The 21,009-nt window shown below is 42.2% G+C and overlaps 1 protein-coding gene across 2 annotated transcripts in view; it reads right to left on the reverse strand.

Moving 5' to 3' along the window:
• Positions 1 to 21,009, reverse strand: part of DGKI (diacylglycerol kinase iota) — a 461,776-nt gene that overhangs the window by 57,808 nt on the left and 382,959 nt on the right. For both annotated transcript variants that reach the window (XM_065884368.1, XM_065884366.1), the window contains one exon: positions 18,136 to 18,261. In XM_065884368.1, coding sequence (XP_065740440.1) covers positions 18,136 to 18,261 — 126 coding nt within the window. The remainder of the gene's footprint in view (positions 1 to 18,135; positions 18,262 to 21,009) is intronic.

Below are 21,009 nucleotides of genomic sequence, written 5' to 3' on the forward strand. Positions count from 1 at the left end.
TACAACATTGTTTATCAGCTCTACTCCAATATAAAATAAAAATTAAAAAAAAAGAAATTAGAGAATTTTTTAAGTTGCAGAGGGCATGAAAAAAGTCAGCAACAAGGAAACATCTTCACTCCTGGTGTTTTCTGATGGGAAGGAAGCAAAGCATGTCTTAGATGTTCTGCAATTAATTTCTCACAGAGCTATAGGAATAAAGGAAAATCCATGCCAATGGACCACTAAATGTCTCAGGTGGAAGGCCAGTGAGGGTTTTTGCTGCCTTTCTGTAAAAGCAAAGCACTAATATTAAATATGAAAAATTCCAGATGGCTCCTTGAGACCCCCAAGGGGATGCCTTCTGTGGTATGTCCAGGCAGTGGGGAAGAACTATTGATTTCAGGCTGTTTTCTAAGGATTAGTCATGTTGAGTTTCTGTGTTGAATGTCTCCCACACGCCTGGGTTTGTGGAATTTTAAGACATATGGAGTATTTCAATCCTCACTCAGTATTTCATCTTTCACTGGAGCGAGTCACTAAATTACTCCACTGAGACATGCACATCATCCATTATTGCTGGAAATGGGCATAAAAAGGTTTCTGGAACTTAGCTCAGGAGAGAAGAAATATCATGAAATCAGCAGTATAAGTTATTTTTACAACAGAGAGGTTGAATCCCTGGAAGAGATAATGTTCCTTAACCTGACAACAAAGGAAGGAAAGAAAGCTCACTGCTTATTCCTCCCACTGCACCTGAAAGACTTGTGGCTTTGTCCCAGCCTGTTCATTTCTCCTCCACATACACTTTATCTCGGAGAACCTATCTGCTCTCACAATGCAGACTATTACTTCACTAGCGCTCAAATGGCTCCAGGATTTAGAGTTTTCCTCCTCACTTCTTTCCTCATCCCTAGTCTTTTATTATGGGCTACAGGATATTTATACTTGATTTTGCTTTGTTTTATTGGTTTTGGTATTGTTTTACATTTTTATTTACATTCATTCAAATTCAGCAAAGACAATGAAAACAAAAACTCAAGACCCGCATTTAAAAATCTCTCTCCTATCTTATTGACCCCGAATAATTATTATTCAGATTTGAATCTTTCCCTTTATGTTGATTCAAACCTGAATAATAATTATTACTTGAGACCCTTTTAAGTACCAGGCACCGTACCAAGTGATGTGTATCAAAAAAGAAACAAGATATCAATTTCAAGGAACTCATAATCTAGTGAACGAGGAAAATATGTAAACAAGTGATTATATTATAATGAAAAAATGCAATAATCAAAACGTGTATGAGTAAAGGGGTAGCATAGAAGAGAGGGAGACCAATTCTCTTCCAAATAAAGTAAAAGGTGGCTTCAAAAAGCAAGAACCATCTGAGCTGGGCTTTGAAGGATAAGTAGAAGCCTATTAAGTACGAAAAAAAGAACTCCAGGTGGTGGCAACAGGCATATGAAATAGGGGAAGGGACAGGAGATTTCATAACACGTTATCAGATATACAAGCAACTCAGTGTTGCTCAAATATAAAGTAGTCATAAACATCAGGACTAAAGACAGAGGAGGGAGGGGCATTTCATGTAGGAGCTGAGGGGCCAGTTTGAAGTGCTTGTCATTTACCTTCTAAGCTACACAGAGCAAAGTTCTGAAGCAGAGAAGTCACACATTCTCACCTGTGCTTTTGCTTGGGCAGCTGTAGCGAGCAGACTACAAAACAGCAAGAATAAAGGCAGAAGACAAGCTACAGACTAGTATCGCAAAACTGCCACGTTAGTATCTCCGCTCTTTTTCAATCCTTTTTGAAATCCATGGAAAATAACAAGGAGAATAAGAAACATAAAAGGAAGTATCATCTTTGGCTAAACTAGAAGTTGTCCCTAAACTGAAATTATTATATGTGAAGAAGAGCAGCTAAAGTATAGTAAAATTGGACCAAGTTTCAGGGAGACAGAGTGTTTCAGTCTTAACTGAGGAGACATGAGATACATCACGGACCACAAAACCTATGACGGAAAGCCCTCCGCTCTGAGCCACTCAGGAGCAGAATCAAACCCTGGGGGAGAGAGCTGCTAAGAAAGAGTCTGAAGACAAAAGATTCAAAGTCAAGCTTCCGGAAACACACCAACCCACTATCCCTAATTATCCATCCAAACTAGCGGTTCCAAAAAGAACTCACCCAATACAAATGTGAGTAATGAACAAAAAGGAACCATCATGACATTTACACAAAAATACCCAGAGAAGAGAGCAGGACAAGGATCTTCTGAAAAACAAAACTCAGGCTGGGAACATCCTAAAAAGATGATGGCACGAAGCAGTGGTGGCGCAGTGGTTGAGAGGCCGCCTGCCGATGCAGGGGACACGGGTTCGTGCCCCGGTCCGGGAAGATACCACATGCCGCAGAGCGGCTAGGCCCATAAGCCATGGCCGCTGAGCCTGTGCGTCCCGAGCCTGTGCTCCGCAACGGGAGAGGCCACAACAGTGAGAGGCCTGCGTACCACAAAAAAAAAAAAACAAAAGAGCAAAAAAAAAACCTGTTAACAAATCTCCATGAAATGGATAAATGGAATAAGGAAAGGAAGGGACGAAGGAAGAAAACAAGGGAAGGAAACAGAGTCTCTGTGAACAGAAACTTAAAGAAGAAACAAAATGGTCAAAAAAATAGCTAAAAGATTACAGCGGAGGAAAACAGCAAAGGTTTGCCCAGATCTCTGAACTATTAAGTTATAGAAAAAACCCGCGGGCTTTCCCACAGTATCATCACAGTGGTGGGAAAAAAGGGATTAAGGGGAAGTGAATAACAATTAAAACTATATTAAGTAAGAATCCATTCATTTATTCATCCCTTCAAATATCTGCTTTGTGGAAGTGTTTTGCTTTTTAACCACTTTGATTTACTTTTCTATCATTTTAATGGGAACACTTGCTAGTGAAAGTCCCCTTCCCAATGTTAACCCTGCTTAATTGAATATCCATACTTTTCTTTCCTTTTAAATGAAGGCAAGACTTCTCCAGCTTGAAACTTGAAAATAAGGGAAGCCTCAGGAAAATAAGACACCATTTTTAGATGGGGAATTATAAAATTTAACTGGTAAAATATTATTTTTATGCTGAAACAGGCACAGCCATATTATGGATCCCAAAGCAAAAGTTGCTTGAATTCTTAAAGCAATAAAGTTAAAAAAAAAAAAAAAATCTGTGTTTGAGACAGTCAGCTTCAGGAATGTCTTCAAGGTCCCCAAGGGGATGAGTTTGATCTCCTCTGTGGCAAAGACAGAAAATATGAAATTATCCACTTAAATACAGCTGTAACATCCTGGAAAGAATTATTTTATAAGATTAATGTACGCAGATATCAAGAATCTGAGGGAATGAGACACAGAGTACACATCCGCTGCGGCTACTGTATTGGACAGCACTGCTTCTAGACCTTGTCATCACTAAGACACAAGGAATGTCTAAGAAACACAAAAACGGTTGTGTAGATTGCCTTCCATCAGCATGTTTCCCTTCAAAGCCTCTAATCTTTCCAGTAGATCAATCACAAGGCTGAAGGACACTGAAAAATGTGCCCAGTGTTCTACCAGCAATGTCAGAACAATAAGAGCACAAGAGTGTCCTAGCTAGGATAGTGAAAGTCTTTAAGAAATATCGCACTACTTGCGATGTTTTACTGTTTTCAATCAATAAACCTAGAACGGAGATGATGGGCATCATGACTAGTTCAGCCTTTATGAGGTGGTGAAATGCTTTGCAATACATTTTAGATACGGGCATTTTCTTGGCAGCCTCCATGAAATCTCCAAGCTCTTCCTAACACAATACCTCCTTGAAAAAAAATTAATTTTTATTGGAGTACAGTTGCTTTACAATGTTGTGTTAGTTTCTACTGTACAGCAAAGTGAATCAGCTATATGTATACATATATCCCCTCTTTTTTGGATTTCCTTCACATTGAGGTCACCACAGAGCATTGAGTAGAGTTCCCTGAGCTCTACAGTAGGTTCTCATTTGTTATCTATTTTATACATAGTACCAATAGTGTATATATGTCAATCCCCATCTCCGAATTCATCCCACCCACCCCCTTTCCCCCCACCTTGGTGTCCATATATTTGTTCTCTACCTCTGTGTCTCTATTTCTGCTTTGCAAATAAGATCGCCTATACCGTTTTTCTAGATTCCACATACATGCATTAATATACGATATTTGTTCTTCTCCTTCTGACTTACTTCACTCTGTATGACAGTCTCTAGGTCCACCCACATCTCTCTTTTTTTATTTGAGTAATACTGTCCTGACTCTACTTTTTTTAAGCCTCTATAAAATATTTTGCTTTTATTTTTTTCATCTCATGGCTTTAATTCAATAGCATCCATGGCTTTCCTACTTGGCCCTTCCTTGGACTATCTGTATAATTCCCTCCCTTGGACAGAGAGAGGTCAATAAACTAGATGAATACTGGGGACCCACCTATATGGGTCTGTTACTTTTTGGAGAGAATCACCCACAAATGAATGTTAATCTCCTTCCCCAGCGTCCCCAACACATATACCCTCCACTGAGATTTTCTAAACCACCTCCTGGTGGGGAGTTGGCAACCAAAGGGGCCACCACACAGAAGTGAGCTTGGAATAAAAATACAGGACAGGTGTAAGAGGCACCTGAATAGGCACAAAGGCAGAGATTCATATTCTGAAAATACTTAGCCACGGATTATTTCTATAAGACTGTGGATGGGGGAGGGAGCTCGGAGATATTCATACCAACACACAGGCCTGGCTGGAGGAACCAAGGCCCCTCATTTCCTGGTTACCATCATGCAATTAAAAGAGAAAACACAGGAGGAATGGCAGGGTGGTCTAGAAGCTGTGCTACCTCTAGACTCACGCCCGGCACACTGCAAATAAACCGTCCTCGGCTGCAAAGTCCTTGTGAACAAGGCTGTCCGTGAGCACACGGAAAGCAACTCTCTCTACATATATTTCACCAATTTGTCTTGTCATGCCTAACATTCCTCTTTACCCTCTGTGTTTTTTTTGTTTTGTTTTGTTCTTTGCGGTACGTGGGCCTCTCACTGTTGTGGCCTCTCCCGTTGCGGAGCACAGGCTCCGGACGCGCAGGCCCAGCGGCCATGGCTCATGGGCCCAGCCAATCCGCGGCATGTGGGATCTTCCCGGACCGGGGCACGAACCCGTGTCCCCTGCATCGGCAGGCGGACTCTCAACCACTGCGCCACCAGGGAGGCCCTCTCCTCCAGTTTTTCGGATGAGGACCACATCCAAAACAGTACTTTCTATAAGCACAGGGTGGATCATACAACCTACTTAGGAAGAGAAAGAGAAGCATCTGGTCTGTAGCTTTATATCAACTCTGAATGTTGTTCCCGCTCTCCTTTGTCATTCTACTTTCACTTCTTCTTCCCTCTCCTGACCACAGCCCTGAGAGCTCCCTGGGCTCATCTCACCCACCTTTCTCACACTTTGGTGAAGGCCAGCATCTCTGTACACACAGCCTCGCATCGTGTGCTGACGCACCTGCTCCTACTGAAGCAAATCAAGGACATTCTGGCCTGGGCAGCGTTCCCCAGGTTGGACTCTGTTTCCTGCCTGGCCCGTTATTTCTAGTTGTCTGTTAACAAACTCTTGAGTAATGTCTCAAGTGGAAACTGATTTCCCAGCTGGACATCCCTTCCAGGCACATTTCAAGGGTGCACACACCACTGCTGAAGAAACACCATCTTTGTTTTGCGTCTGTTTTACCTTGCACTGATGAAGCTACAGAAATTCAATTTATTTCCTGAAACTGTTGACGGACAAAGAACTTTCATTTAAGTCAAGCCAGCCAGGGGATGATTTAACATGGTCTCAAAGCATGGCTGTAGGTAATCACCTCTGGGCAACAGGCTTCTCCCTTGAGCTTCCCTCAAGGATATGCATTGCCTAAGGACTGCTATGCCCAACCTATGACATCATTTTGAGGGCTTGAGGGAGCAACAGCGGGATCCTAGATCTAGCTGACATCTTCACCACCATCACTCCAGGCCCTAAGCATCTCTAACTGGATAAAATAGAACCAGAAATCCCTTAGCACTGAGAACCTCCATCAACTATACAATCCTCTCTGTTTGCTTTTCCTCCCTCTATTATGAATATTGCTATTAAGACAATGAACAAAGCACATACAGTAAGGGAGCAGGCGAGAATGAGAGCAAAAGAGATGAAAGGTACAGGAACCACACAAAGTGGCATTGAAATGAGAGAAAGACAAACACATTCTCTATTCAAGTGGTCACAGACCCATTCAGGGATTGCCAAACAGCCTCAAAGGTAACATTCACCACCAACAGAAGGGAGGGTTGTGGAAAGGAAAGAGAGAGATGGGCATTTGTGTGGAGGTAGGGAAATAAGTTCCAGAATTCAAATAATACAGGCTGCTTGGGGAGTTCTTCATTTGATGTAAATTTCCTCTAATTCTGTTCGTATTCATAATGTCCTATTAAGACTCTCCTATCCAAATATACACCCGATGATCCCAACGTGAGCTGTACTTGAAATATCCTTTTTAATAAGTTCCTGTGTTTAGTTATATTTGGTGTCTTGCAGACAGCACTGTTTTACCACTAGCCTGTACGATTCAGTTTCTTCTATACACCCTCCTTAATCAGTCTGCAGTGAGGAAGAAACTCCTAACGCCCTTTGAGCTCGAAATTTTACTGCCACCTACTCTTCATCCCTAAGAACTGCAACCAAATGAGGGGAAGGAGTTTCTTTGAAATGCATGGTTAGAGGAGAAACGGACAAAAGTGGGCGTCGGCTACAAGAAGAAAGAGAGATGACCTGGAAGAACCTAATACAGACCAAGTTCATTAAACATGAAAAACTGACCATCACACTTTTTATTATGTAAAATATGAACGCTCCTGGGAAATATTTTAACCTTTTGAAGATGTAAAAACAACCAAAAAATTGTGCATCAGACATTGTACAATCATGCAGAAAAGAAACAGATGTGATCGTTCATATTACAAATCGGTCTTTGCAATATCGTTGCCTGCCTAATTTCTAAAAAGGGATTAAAGGAATAGAAAAGGAATGTTATTCTAAAATCTGATCAAGGAAGATACACCTGCAGAGACCTGGTGGGAAGTATAATATCTTTTAGAAAGAGCTGCCGGCTTTAGGCTAATGACTCTGGGAGACCTGGCCAACAACTGCTGTTGAGATGCAATCCATCTGGAGTTTTGTAAGTGTGGACTTTTTTTTTTTTTTTAAGCATAAATTGAAACAGGAAGCTCTAAACTGTGAGGGCAAGTCACATGAGTGCTACGTTCAGTATTAACACAAGAAACTTATACAAAAGGCCGTCTCACATATCACATGATTCAGGATAGGCAATATCTACCTTGTGGAACCAAGGCAACTGAGCAAGGGCTTACCCCCAGCTAATAATTTTTATGAAATGCAATACGGATTTTTGAATCCAGCATTGGAAAATGGAAGAAAAGACAGGCTGATGTGGGAGCTGCTTTGGCACTTCTCCTGAAGATAACTATAATATAGTCCAGGAGTTGTCCTATCAAAATCTCCTCCTACCTAACCCACTTCTCAGAAGAGGGAATTCATGTTCAAGACACTGGCATGGAAAACAAAACCTAAAAAAAGTCTCTCTCTGCCCAACTCTTGTGTGTCCAAGGAAGGTGCAGTTTCTAAGTGATATATTATAAACAACCCAAAACAGGAAAGGAGCTCTAAGAGAAAACGATAAATTGATGCAAATAAGTCATGGTACAAGAAGTGAAAACGGGCTCCACAGACTCTTTGAGAACAACTCAGTTAACCCAATGTTTGAATATTAAGCGCTCCTACATGCTTAACTATAAACATGTGGCGGATACGGAACTTAGAACATTCCCACTTAGAAATCCCCCACTTTCAAGGAGATTCCAAGGCGGCTATTGGGTGAGGCTACCATTAAAGAGAGCACTGGAGGAAGTCGTAAAGTAATGTCTGTTGTAGTTCTCTTATGCTTGGTGATCAGCTCAAGAGCTAGAAAAGTTTGGAAAAGGGAAAACGTGGTCCCCATTTCCCTGAATTCCAAGTAAGTAGCTTCTCTACATTGTAGAGCTATTCCTTACCCTGGTCTCTTCGGGGTTGTGGCTTCAGAGGTCCCCAGAGGTTTCAGAGACAAGTTCCACTCTGTACAACCTCCCATTTCCAAGAGTGATCAATGCACCCCCTTCACATCCCTGACCCCACTCCTGAGCACACCAGGCGATAACTGGTCAATATCTCTCCAACCTGAGACTCACAGGCAAATACTTTTGGAAGGATTTCAAAATTATCCTTCACCCTTCAAATCAATTTAATCAAATGATTCACACTGAGACCGACACACTGAGAAAACAAGAGGTTTGGTGGGAGTTTGAGAAAAAAGCAAAAGGATGGACGGGTTATTTTGGAGGTGAGTGGTTAGAGAGGCTGTCAGGAGACAGCTGACACCTTGAAACAGACCTCCGAACACTGAATGCACTGGGCTCTGAGGAAGTGGGGTGAATGGGACGAGGAACAGAGGGCCAGGACACAGAGGCTCACTTGCTCTCCCCAGCGCTGTCTCACTGGTGTTCCCTGAAGGCCCGGTCCCCTCTGCAGAGGTAGGGAGGTGGGAAAGAGGGAGCCAGGAGTGAGCTGATTTCTCAGTGACCTTCCGAGGAGATGAGGGCAGCCTCTGAAGGGTTAGTCCCAGGACCAGTGTTGGAGAGAGGACTGACATGCAGAAATATTTCATGTCACAGGTAGTTGCACCAAAGTCATATTTAGGAGAAACTACAGCCTCTTCTCTGATTGTTAGAGCGAGAATCCTGACGGGCACCCTTATAAGGTGGCAATCTGTGGGAAAGAGAAGTTGCCTCCCACCTTCCCTTCCATTGCCAAAACCTGCCATGGAAGCCCAGTGATGGGGCATGTGTAGAGGACCATGGTCCACAGGTGGGATCCTCTAGAAGTGACACGACAGGACACTTAGCTTTGCATATTTGCCCCCTTTTGGAAAGGAAGGGAAATCATTGTTGGAGCCCTCAGGAGCTGTGGGCGCTTTCCTGATGGCAGGGACATTGCAAGCATTCCCAGGGGATGGTTCTTGACTAAATTTTAATCCTGTTGTTTAAAAAAACTGGGCCCTCAAGGAGAGACGTGGCATCATTTTGTAGAACTAACATTCCCTGCATCTATGCCAACTTTTTTCTAGCTGGAATCCCATCCAACATACCCTACGTCCCTATTTTCCAAACTGATGAGATTTCAATGTCAAGTCCTCAAGGAAGATCCAGCCACTGTTTCAAGGAAGAGAGGACTGACCGCACGAAAATGGATTGTACTGTGACCCTGCGCCAGCACAGGCCTGCTCCCAGGGGACACAAGACAGAGGAATACGAGGGGCTCTCTTGTGTGTCCAAGCCTCCACTTGTAGCATAGCCACTGAAAACTAAACAAAAAAATTCCCGTTCCTATATTGGCATAACAATACTCACTCTAACTTCCCCAGTGCAGAGGGAGATGGAGTTATTTTCCCCATTTTAGAATGGTGCTTGAGTGATTTTGTTACAAAAGACTCTTGTTACTTCTGACCTGCTTTCCTTAATGCCCTAAGGCAGAGCGTGTTGTTGGAAGGAAATAGAAATCTCTTCTGTTTTGCTTTTAAAGAAGACTCAATAATTTCCTAAGAGGCCCTTTCCACTGCTCTCTACCTATTAGGAAACTCAAGAAAAGTGCTTTTCTACACAAATTGTCCCCATACTTCCTAATGCTCTGGCTTTGCCTTGTCTCCTTTAGTTGGAAATCTGAGAATTCTGTTCCATCCACAAAATTTTGATGGTTTATGGTTCCCCACATACCAAGTTTCTTCCCCTCCATCCAAAGAACGTCCAAAACCTCTTCAAGAACTAAACTTCACTAACACAACCAAAATAATCCAGAGATACATGGGAGACACGCTAACATCTCACTGCATAGGCTTCTAGAAACAATTTTTCCTCCCCCCTCCCCTCCCCCCACCACTGTGCTCATCAACAGGGCACCTACAACCGCTAATACCACCAGAGTTACCTTTTACCTGCTCGCTTGTAAAATAGCAAGGGTTCCCTGAGTCAGGGACTCAGTGCATCTTTATTATTTTAATATGTTAATTCCCTGGATCAAATTGAAGAGCAATTATAGAAAGAACAGAGCAAAATTTCTCATTAATTATTTTGCCCACGTAAAGGGACATAGTATCATTATGTGCTTGGCTAGACAGGACAATGACTGGGGGTGAGTTAGGGAAAAAAGAAGAAAGGAAGATACATGTCAGCTAAATGGCAGTTTTTCCAGCTTGAGCGATTAGCCAGGGAGAGCAAGGTTTAGACTAGTCATGCAAGGGACCGTCTCTATCCTGAGAGCACTGATTTCATCTCTAAGATATATTCCAGCAAAACCTGTTTCCACTAAGAGGATTAATTTTCTCCGTCTTATCTGATTGTGATGGTCGAAGGATATTTCCACTACCAAAATCACGGCCCAATAGTCTGTCTTCCTCTTGACAACCTAGAGCTTCGACAATAAGCGCAATTAACCTTTTTTTTTAGAGTCAGGCCATTACCTAACGTTCCAAGAAGAAACTGGGCAAAGGAAATAGCTGGAGACAAGAGAGGCATGAAGCTATTACTCCTATGTTCAGTCCAGAACTTCTGAGTTTGGGGAAGAGGTGAATTTCAGGGCTATCTTCTTGATAGGATGGTTCAGAATTATAGATTACACTAAAAAAGGTCAATGTTTCAGTTTAAAGTGTTGTTAGGTGTTTTGAATATCCCTAAATAACTTGCCAGGTTGTACAAACATCCTTAAATACACATTAGGTAGAGTGACGTACAACTGTCATGGAATACTGAATTATTTGAGAGGTATTTCTGGTGATATAATGATGAAAAGCAGATACCTGTTTATGGGCAAAAGTTGAAGAAAATAAGCATAGAGCCCTTAAAAAGCCTCTTTTTTTCTTAGTGGCTTGTGTTTTCATTAATTCTTTAAATATTCATCCTTTACATATAAAAATAAAAAAGTAAAATCTGGAGAAAGCAGCAAATTCTCTTTCCTCTTGTTTCCAGAACACTCTACGCATATATCCATTATAGCACTTATCAGAGGGAACTATAATAATTGGTTTATTATTTCCCCTCTGAATATAAGTTCTTCAAAGACAATAATTTCTCATTTAGTTTTACATCGTCAATGCCTAGGTATATGGATTGCTTCTACCTAGAAGGTGCGGAATACATATTTTCTCAATAAATTAATGACTAACTGAATGGCTCAACCCATTTCTTAGATTCTAGTGAAGTCATAAATCAGACCAGATACATTATAGTTCAATTTTTTATAACTCTGTCTCTTGTTAGAGAGAGAAATGCTCCACTGATCATAAAAATCCATCAACCCTGCTTAAGCTAAGCAGGTAACAGATACCTGAGTACACAGATGTCTGGACTGGATGTCTGCCTTTGGTGGTTCCCTACACTGTCTCCCCAGTGTCTTAATCCAGTGGCAAGATCTTTTATTTTTACCTGTGTGACCTTCACCTTAGGTCTTCTAGGCTCAGGACTTGGAGATACTAAGAACATGTGCATTTTTTCCTTTTCTTTTTCTTTTGGGGGTTTTGCACAAACCACAAAACATAAGAACTAGAAAAGATTATTTTTAATTCATAAACTAAACAATACCTTGCAGTCCCTTTCTTTACCTGTTTTCCCTTAACCCAGAGGTTCAGAGGTAAGTTCAGAGGTAGGTCTGTCCTTTCCTCAAAGAGGACTTGGAAAGAATATACTAGAGTTTTCACTCAGTGCCTATTTTGTTTTTTTTTTAATCTCATAGATCATAAAGTTGGGAAAAGTCTTCCTTTGGAATCAGATTCTGTCTGCTAAAATTTTAGTTAATTACTTCCTTATGAATCTCCTGCCCAAATGAAATATAGTCTTGTTATGAATTGTGGTGGTTCAATTAATGATGAGAGCAAATGTGTTTCCAGAAACATGTTATTTTAGTAGCACTTTCTTAGACACTGAAAACTTTTTTTTTAACTTAAAGACAAATTCCTTATGGTCCTAGCAGTAACAGTGTGAGTTAACTACTTCTCTCCAATTTATTTCAAAATTCTTTCTTAAAGATTGTTTCTGGGGCTTCCCTGGTGGCGCAGTGGTTAAGAATCCACCTGCCAATGCAGGGGACATGGGTTCAAGCCCTGGTCCGGGAAGATCCCACATGCCGCGGAACATCTAAACCTGTGTGCCCCAACTACTGAGCTTGCATGCCACAACTACTGAAGCCCGTGCGCCTAGAGCCTGTGCTCTGCAACAAGAGAAGCCACTGCAATGAGGAGCCCCTGCACTACAATGAAGAGTAGCCCCCGCTCACTGCAACTAGGGAAAGCCCGAGTGCAGCAACAAAGACCCAATGCAGTCAAAAATAAATAAATAAATTTATTTTGTAAAAATATTGTTTTTATTGTGTTCATAGGGTTTGAAGATCCTATATGTGTTGTATATCCTTCTTTGGAACTGTAGTCTCCCCTAGAGGACCTGTGTATAAGTAGACAGTACACACATACACACACAGACATGGAATAGCTACATATATTAGAATCAGGCCATCACCTAAAGTTCCAAAAAAGAAACTGGGTAAAGGAAATAGCTGAAGACAAGAGAAAAACGAAGCTATTACAGATACATACATTATATATATATATATATATATATATATATATATATATATATATATATACACACATATATATAATACATATGTATGTATGTATCCATGAGTTCCAAATCCTGAGTCAACCAGTCACGGATTGTGTACCAAGTTTATGATCCACAGTTGGCCGAATTTGCAGATGTGGATCTGCAAATACAGAGCTTTGACTATGGGACTCGAGCATCCATTGATTTTGGTCCTGGAACCGATTCCCCACAGATACCAAGGTACGACTCTATAAATCTTTCTTTAAAAACTGTAATGTATATAAATGGAATTTTAATATAAATGTAACCAGTGCCAGTAATAACAGAAATCTACTTCATTCTGTTTGTTCATTCTGTCTGCTCTCCCTGAAGTAGGAGGGAGGCTGATGAATCTTAGAAGCTAAAGTTAAAACTATGAGAAAACCCTGAGGAGCCGTGCTCCCTTCTCTGGGGGACTTGGGGGGTAGGTTGGGTCAGTTAGAGTTTAGAGGGGAAAGGTGTCTTGAGCATATGCTGACTGGGTGCCATGGAGGAAGAATGAGCTGGAAAAGCACTGGAGTTGCATTCCTTTCTGTCTCCTGTATTTTAAAATTAACCTTCTCAGAATTTTGTCTCTTATTTACCTTTCGAAAGAACCAGTTTTTAAAAATTTTATTCTTGGTTAATCATTTATTTTGTCTGTTTTATTCCCCTTGTCATTGATTTCTATCTTTATTATTTCTCTTCACTCTTGTTTCTTTGTTCTCTACTCTGAGTCTTTATCCAGTTTATCAAATTGAATGCTTTATTTGTATGGAATCATTTTTCTCTTAATAAATGATTTAGAGTCATAAATATTCTGTGAATACCACTTCCGTTATTTCCTGCAAGTTCTGATAAACAGTATTTTCAGTTCTAAGAATTTAAAATTTCCCTTTGATTTTTTTATAGAATTATTTAGCCTGGTGAACAAGATGTTAAAATTGAACTTTTACTATCTCCAAGCTGACTGGGGCTTTAAGGCTGAAAGCAATAGATGCTATAGTTGTACCTAGAATATTACAATACTTCTTCAGGTCCCTTCACATACTGATTCTTAAATATTCCTAATGGGAAAGTAAATTGTGCAACATGGACCAAAGTTGAAACTGTATAGGGACTTCCCTGGTGGTCTGGTGGTAAAGAATCCACCTTCTTGGGACTTCCCGTTGGCAGTGGTTAAGAATCTACCTGCCAATGCAGGGGACACGGGTTCGAGCCCTGGTCCAGGAAGATCCTACATGCCCCAGAGCAACTAAGCCCGTGAGCCACAACTACTGAGCCTGCGCTCTAGAGCTCACGAGACGCAACTACTGAAACCTCGTGCCACAACTACTGAAGCCCGCGTGCCTAGAGCCCATGCTCCACAACAAGGGAAGCCACCACAATGAGAAGCCTGCACACCGAAACGAAGAGTAGCCCCTGCTCGCCGCAATTAGAGGAAGCCCGCGCATAGCAATGAAGACCCAACGCAGCCAAACATAAATACATCTATTAAAAAAAAAAAGATTCCACCTTCCAATGCAGAGGACATGGGTTGGATCCCTGGTTGGGGAACTAAGATCCCACATGCCGCAGGACAACTGAGCCCGCACCACAACCACTGAGCTTGCGTGCCTCAACTAGAGCCCACGTGCCACAAAACTACAAGGCACATGCACTCTGAAACCCGCGCACCACAACTACAGAGAGAGAAAACCCACATGCCACAACTAGAGAGAAGCCTGCATGCCACAACTACAGGGCCCACGCGCCCTGGAGCCCGCGACGCCACAACTAGAGAGAAGCCCACGCACCTCAACAAAGAACCCGGGCACAGCAACAAAAATAGATACCACGTGCCTCACCGAAGATCCTGCAGCTGCAACTAAGACCCAACGCAGCCAAAAATAAATAAATAAAAAATTTAAAAAATGTTGAAACTGTGTATACACCCTACGACACAGGGGGACACACGCAAAATGTTCACTGTATTTTTAAATAATAAAATATTAGAAATCAATATCTAAATGGAGGAATAAGTTATGGCATGTTTGTATAACACAATATTCTATACCAAATTAAATGACTTAAAATCTACATCTATCAATGTAACCGTGGAGGACTCAATGAGGCCGTCCCAGGACAGACCCCTCCCCCATAGCTTCTGCTGTAGCTCCTCTCTGAAGTACCTAGATGATAGTATCTGATGCATATTTCCAGACTTTTTCAGATGTTAAAACCACCACCAAATGGAAGAAATTAACTACTTGGTGATCATGAGCAAGGAGCCCCACAGACTTTCCGGTGCCTAAGAACTGATCACCATCAACCAATCAGAGAATTGTACACAAGCTGATCACATACTCTGAGACCCCCTCTCCCCTACCTTGCCTTTAAAAATGCTTTGCTGAAACCCTTCGGGGAGTTTGGGTCTTTGGGGCATAAGCCACCAATTCTCCTTGCTTGGCCCTGCAATAAACTTTTCTCTGCTCCAAACTCTGCTGTTTCAGTTATTTGGCCTTACTGTGCACTGGGCACGCAAACTTGCATTCCGTAACATCGATATGAATGAATTTTAGACATTTGATGCTGCATGAAGTGGCAAGTTCTAAAAGTGTATGCACTGTTCAATACAGGTGATGAAAAGTAAAAAGATAACACAGAGCAAAAAACCCCATAAAAAATATATTTTTATGCTACTGTATGTTGCTATGGATAGAAAGATTTAATGCAAGTAATAACATAAAACAATAACATGACATTTCAGTGTTGTTGGCACATTAGTATTTTTCATATAATCTTTGAGCTTATTTAGATTGGGGCATATTGAACACATATTTAATAATGTTTAAATAAAAGCCTATCTTTATTTTTTGTTTCAATCTCTTTTTTTTTTAAAGAAAAAAATGCTTTCAATTAGTTCTCAACCATATTTACTTGTGGGTAAATTTGCAGCCGTACATATTTAACGTGCGTATGTAGTCTTCCTACATTGTAGAATTTTTCACCTTACAAATGCTTATAAAGATAGATATCAAAGTAAATCTTTCTTGGGCCCTGGGACTCTGGGCACCCTGCCTTTGCACTGGCCCTTCAGGAAAACAGTGCAGTATGGTAGAGTCAGAAGTCAAGCAGACCTCACTCAAACCACAGTTCCCACACTTGTTATCTTGGGTGACCTAAGATGAATATTTTAAACTCTATGAGCTTCAGTTCATTCATCTGTTAAGCAATGTGAGATTTAAAAGTTGTTGAAAGATTTAAAGGTAATTTAACCACAGTGCAAAGCACGTAGCAAGTATCAATACTAGCTATTACTGACCTTATTATACATTACATATCTGTATAAAAGATATATTATTACATAATTCCATTGTTCTATAACTGCAATTATACGTACGTGTATCAAAGATGCTCTCTGAAGTAATAAATAAAGAGATGTTCTTCCTAAAGGAATTAATGAACACACATACACAAAAATTTCAGACAAATTGGGTAAGGTAAAGTATGTAAATGATTTAAAGCAACCATTTTATTTTGTTTGTACATTCCGTGAGTCAAAGGTTCAAACAGAGCCCAGTGGGGACAACTTGTCTCTGTTACACAATATCTGGAGGTTCAGCTGGAAAGACTCAAGGCTAGAAGTGAATGTTTGTTTTCTAAGTTACTTGACAGAAAAATGTTTTAAAAAGGAGTCAGCTGCTCTAGTGCATTGGAGGCACAAGGTAGTATAAAGATCCAGGAAAACTAGTAGCTGCCAATGGAAGATCAATGAAATATGAAGAGAAATTCCTAAAAGGATACTATAACCCGAATAAAAAATAAGAGTTGATTTTGAGAAAGGGTTTTAAGAACTTGACTATTATGTAAAACGGTACATTTATCTGTGATTCTTGGAAAGAACAGTTACTGTCTTAGAAACAATCTCATGTATCATGATATATATGTTAACATACTAGACACAGAAAAATCAGGGCATAGGAAACCAGACTGAGCTCACGTGCCTGAGCTTTTGTTTCCACTTTTGGAAACAGCCTATGTATAAGGATAACTGAATCACTCCTCTGGTTTGTCTAGTCTTAATTTCTATTTCTATGGCTAACTAAAACCCTAATTTTCAAATAAATCTGCCCAAAGCTAGATGGTCACTTTTTTAGCTGTCAGTGGGTGGCTGACTCAGCCTGGTTCACAAGCCACAATTCCATATACAAAAGAAATGAAAAAAATGCCCTGAATTGTAAGCAATCAAATTGCCATCAGAAACTAACAACGCGGTTTAATTAAAAAGGAAAATCCGTAGTAATTCATTTTCTCCTTTCCACTCTTCACACAACAGAATAAGAGGTAGTACAGAGAAGCAATTAAAACGAAATCACCTTTTGCCCTTGGGGTGTCTGAGTAGAACCTTTACCACCAAAATAATTAGCTTCAGATTCCTCTTTTTCCTCCCCTTTATCACACAGAAATGGCTTGCGGTCTTAGAAACAATGCATTGCCCTGCCTCTTCTGTTAACCCTAGGCTTCTAAGAATCTCAATCATCTTGTTATTTTGTAAAGATGGTAAGACTGCACAGTTACAAGGCCACTGTCCCTATTCGATTAGGACCTTGAATCCGACTGGGAACCAACCTGATCTCACGAATTACAACTAACTTATACAGCCTCTGAGATGGGGTGACTGGACTGGAGTCCAACAGTGGGTGCACATGACTGTGTCCATGACCACAGGGTGCACCTTGAAGCTGCTCCTGCAAGGAGGGGTGACAGGAGGGAGGATTCTCGGGACACGAGTGTACCAACACTGTTGCAAAACTCAGTACCCATCCCTCAGATGAAAGCACACCCACTCTCCTGACCTTTGAACAAATGCTGCATCATTTACCCAGCGAGACTACAAGCACTGCACCTCAGCCATCAAAACCACCTGGCAATACTACACATCACAGCCAGAGGCTCAGAACCGGAGACTCATGAAACTGACCTGTCACAGCACATCACAATTTTCACACAAATAAAACACTCTACATCACTTCCAAACTACTCATGTCACTCTCATGCATGTCCTCACAGTATGGCAAACACAGGGGCATCTGGTAAACACTGGGTTCCAGTAAAGCAAACCCTGGTGAGGTTCAAAGTAGTTGTAGGTCCATATGCAAGGTCTCACTGAGGCTCGGGAACAAGAGAAATGGAAAGCGAGGCTCCACTGGGAGCTTCGGGGTGAGTAAAAGGGAGCGAGGTGAACAGGGTGACACAATCAGCAGACAGCTGGAGCACCACTGAGAAGAGAATCCTTCCCATTGGCTAGTACCCCACAGAATCCTCTCCCAGCAACCCCAGTGGTACACAGGACAAGAGACAGAAAGAGCTCTTACTGTAGCACTCGGGAGTGGCTGAAGTCTTTCAGATCTGAGTCTTCTTCGTAATACGGAGTTATCATTGCCAGCCCACTGTCACTCAGCATGCGTTTCCGGAGGGCAGGATTCCACCAGTCTGTCATTCTGGGAGGGAGGAGAAGGCACCAGACATTCAAGGTCAGCCACAGGACTTAGTCTGCTCTTTCTCAGGATGATTCTTGTCTCCAAATGTGAGGACGGAAATTAATCTTTATTGGGTATTTACGAGGTATTTCACCCTTATTAGTCCGTTTAATTTTCTCAACCATCAGGAACTCTTTGTATGCTGCTGCCCTCTTTATAGATGAGAAAACTGAATTTCAAGATTAAGTAATTTTAGGGCTTCCCTGGTGGCGCGGTGGTTGAGTCAGCCTGCCGATGTAGGCGACACGGGTTCGTGCCCCGGTCCGGGAAGATCCCACATGCCGCGGAGCGGTTGGGCCCGTGAGCCATGGCCGCTGGCAACGGGAGAGGCCACAAGAGTGAGAGGCCCGCGTACCGCAAAAAAAAAAAAAAAAAAGATTAAGTAATTTTAAATATGACATAGATAAGAAGCAATGGCGCCTGATGTAGAAAGGCTGGTTAGAAAAGAACAAAGCCTAGATTTGCTCTTTCACAGCTTCCCAGCTGTCAGTTTATTTCCAGAGGGGGCAATGGAAAAGAAATGAGAAAGGAACTGATTCAAGTTCTCGTGGATTTGCAGGCTACTTTATCTCTGGAGCTAGAGCTGAAAGAGAATGACTGAGAGGGCAAAGCCCAGGGCGAGCTTGGCAAAATGGGCTCACCCTTCATCAGATCCAACACTACAGCCCCGATCAGGTGGGGTGGGAGGACACGTAGACTCCAGCACCTACCGCTTCTACAGCAGGACACAGCATCACACTTGCTTTCCCCACAACTGACAGTCTTGACTTATCGTATGTGGCTTTCCCACTACCTTCGGGACCCCCGGGGTTTTTTATCAGGCCGTCCTTCGTGCCTGTCGGCTTTCCCTTCATGCCAGGACAGCTCCCGTATCAGTAGTTCCAGCTCCTAAAGACAGCTGTATATCTGTTCCAGCCGCCACTTCTGTTTTCTCTTGGCCTCGCACAGACTAGGACGTACCACTGCTATCAGCTGGCCTGGCAGAGTGGGAATGCTCAGAAATAGCAGCCATGGTCCAATTAGTGAACAGGGGTGAACAGGCATGAGGCTTACCTCAAGTGAATATGTCTGCTAATATTGTATAAGTATGTGCACACACTTTCATATGCCACTTGAGTGCACGTGTGTGTGCTCTCCGGGGAAATCCTTATTTTAACTCTTTAGCGTCTATGTACCAGTAAACTACAAAAGTTCATTAAACTTCACAAGGGCAAAGGTTTCTGTGTTTTTACTTTTGCGCTGTTGTTTCCCAAGTGCTTACAGTAGGACCTGGCACATAAAAAAGCTCTCTAAATAAACATTTCTGAATTTATGAAACAATCTAGAAATGTTAATATGCTTTGGTGGTGCAGTGTGGTGGTTAAAATACACATGGGCTCTAGCATGGAACAGATCTCAATTTTTCCCCTTTATTTTCTGTGTAATACTGGTCAAGTTACAAAAACTCTCTAAACCTCAATTTTGTTATCTGTGGATTTAAAATAATAACAGTACCAAGGGCTTCCCTGGTGGCGCAGTGGTTGAGAGTCCGCCTGCCGATGCAGGGGACTCGGGTGCCTGCCCCGCTCTGGGAGGATCCCACGTGCCGTGGAGCGGCTGGGCCCGTGAGCCATGGCCGCTGAGCCTGCGCGTCCGGAGCCTGTGCTCCGCAAGCGGGAGAGGCCACAACAGTGAGAGGCCTGTGTACCGCAAAAAAAAAAAAAAAAAAAATAACAGTACCAAATCTGCAGGGTCATTGTGAAATGATGATGATGATTTCAATAACATAATTTTTTGTTGTTGTTGTTGTTGTTGTTTTTGTTTTTGTTTTTGCGGTATGCGGGCCTCTCACTGTTGTGGCCTCTCCCGTTGCGGAGCACAGGCTCCGGACACGCAGGCTCAGCGGCCATGGCTCACGGGCCCAGCCGCTCCGCGGCATGTGGGATCTTCCCGGACCGGGGCACGAATCCATGTCCCCTGCATCGGCAGACGGACTCTCAACCACTGCGCCACCAGGGAAGCCCTCAATAACATAATTTTTAACGAGTGTCTACCAAGTGCCACCAACTGCCCTAATTTTACATGTATCAACTCATTTAATTTTAAAGCAATTGTATGAGCAGGTATTATCATTTCCGTTTTACAGATGAGGAAATAAGCATAGAGCACTTAAGATGATTAAGTCACTATGAAGTAATAGTAGGGATATAAGAAAGGCATTTAGCACAGTATGTGACTCATAATTATAAGTGCTTGATATCTACATGTATCAGGCTGCCTTGATACAGGAGAAAAAAGAGAAGGATGAGGAAGAAGAGGAGGAGAGGAAGAAGAGAAAGGATGTGGAGGAAAAAAATAATTGTCAAACCACCTGTGTCATTTTTTTTTTTTTTTTTTGCGGTACACGGGACTCTCACTGCTGTGGCCTCTCCCGTTGCGGAGCACAGGCTCCGGATGTGCAGGCTCAGCAGCCATGGCTCACGGGCCCAGCCGCTCCGCGGCACGTGGGATCCTCCCGGACCGGGGCACGAACCCACGTCCCCCGCATCGGCAGGCGGACTCTCAACCACTGTGCCACCAGGGAAGCCCCACCTGTGTCATTTTTTAATGTGATAATACAGGCATTACAGATGTATATGCACAAACGCAAATACTAGTGTTTTCTAGTTTGGTAGGAAATGCTGGTGTGGTGGGTAAAGAAGGCTCAGACATGACACAGATCTGAGTGGA

The sequence above is a fragment of the Phocoena phocoena genome, chromosome 9 (genome assembly GCF_963924675.1).
Source record: "Phocoena phocoena chromosome 9, mPhoPho1.1, whole genome shotgun sequence".
Taxonomy (NCBI): domain Eukaryota; kingdom Metazoa; phylum Chordata; class Mammalia; order Artiodactyla; family Phocoenidae; genus Phocoena; species Phocoena phocoena.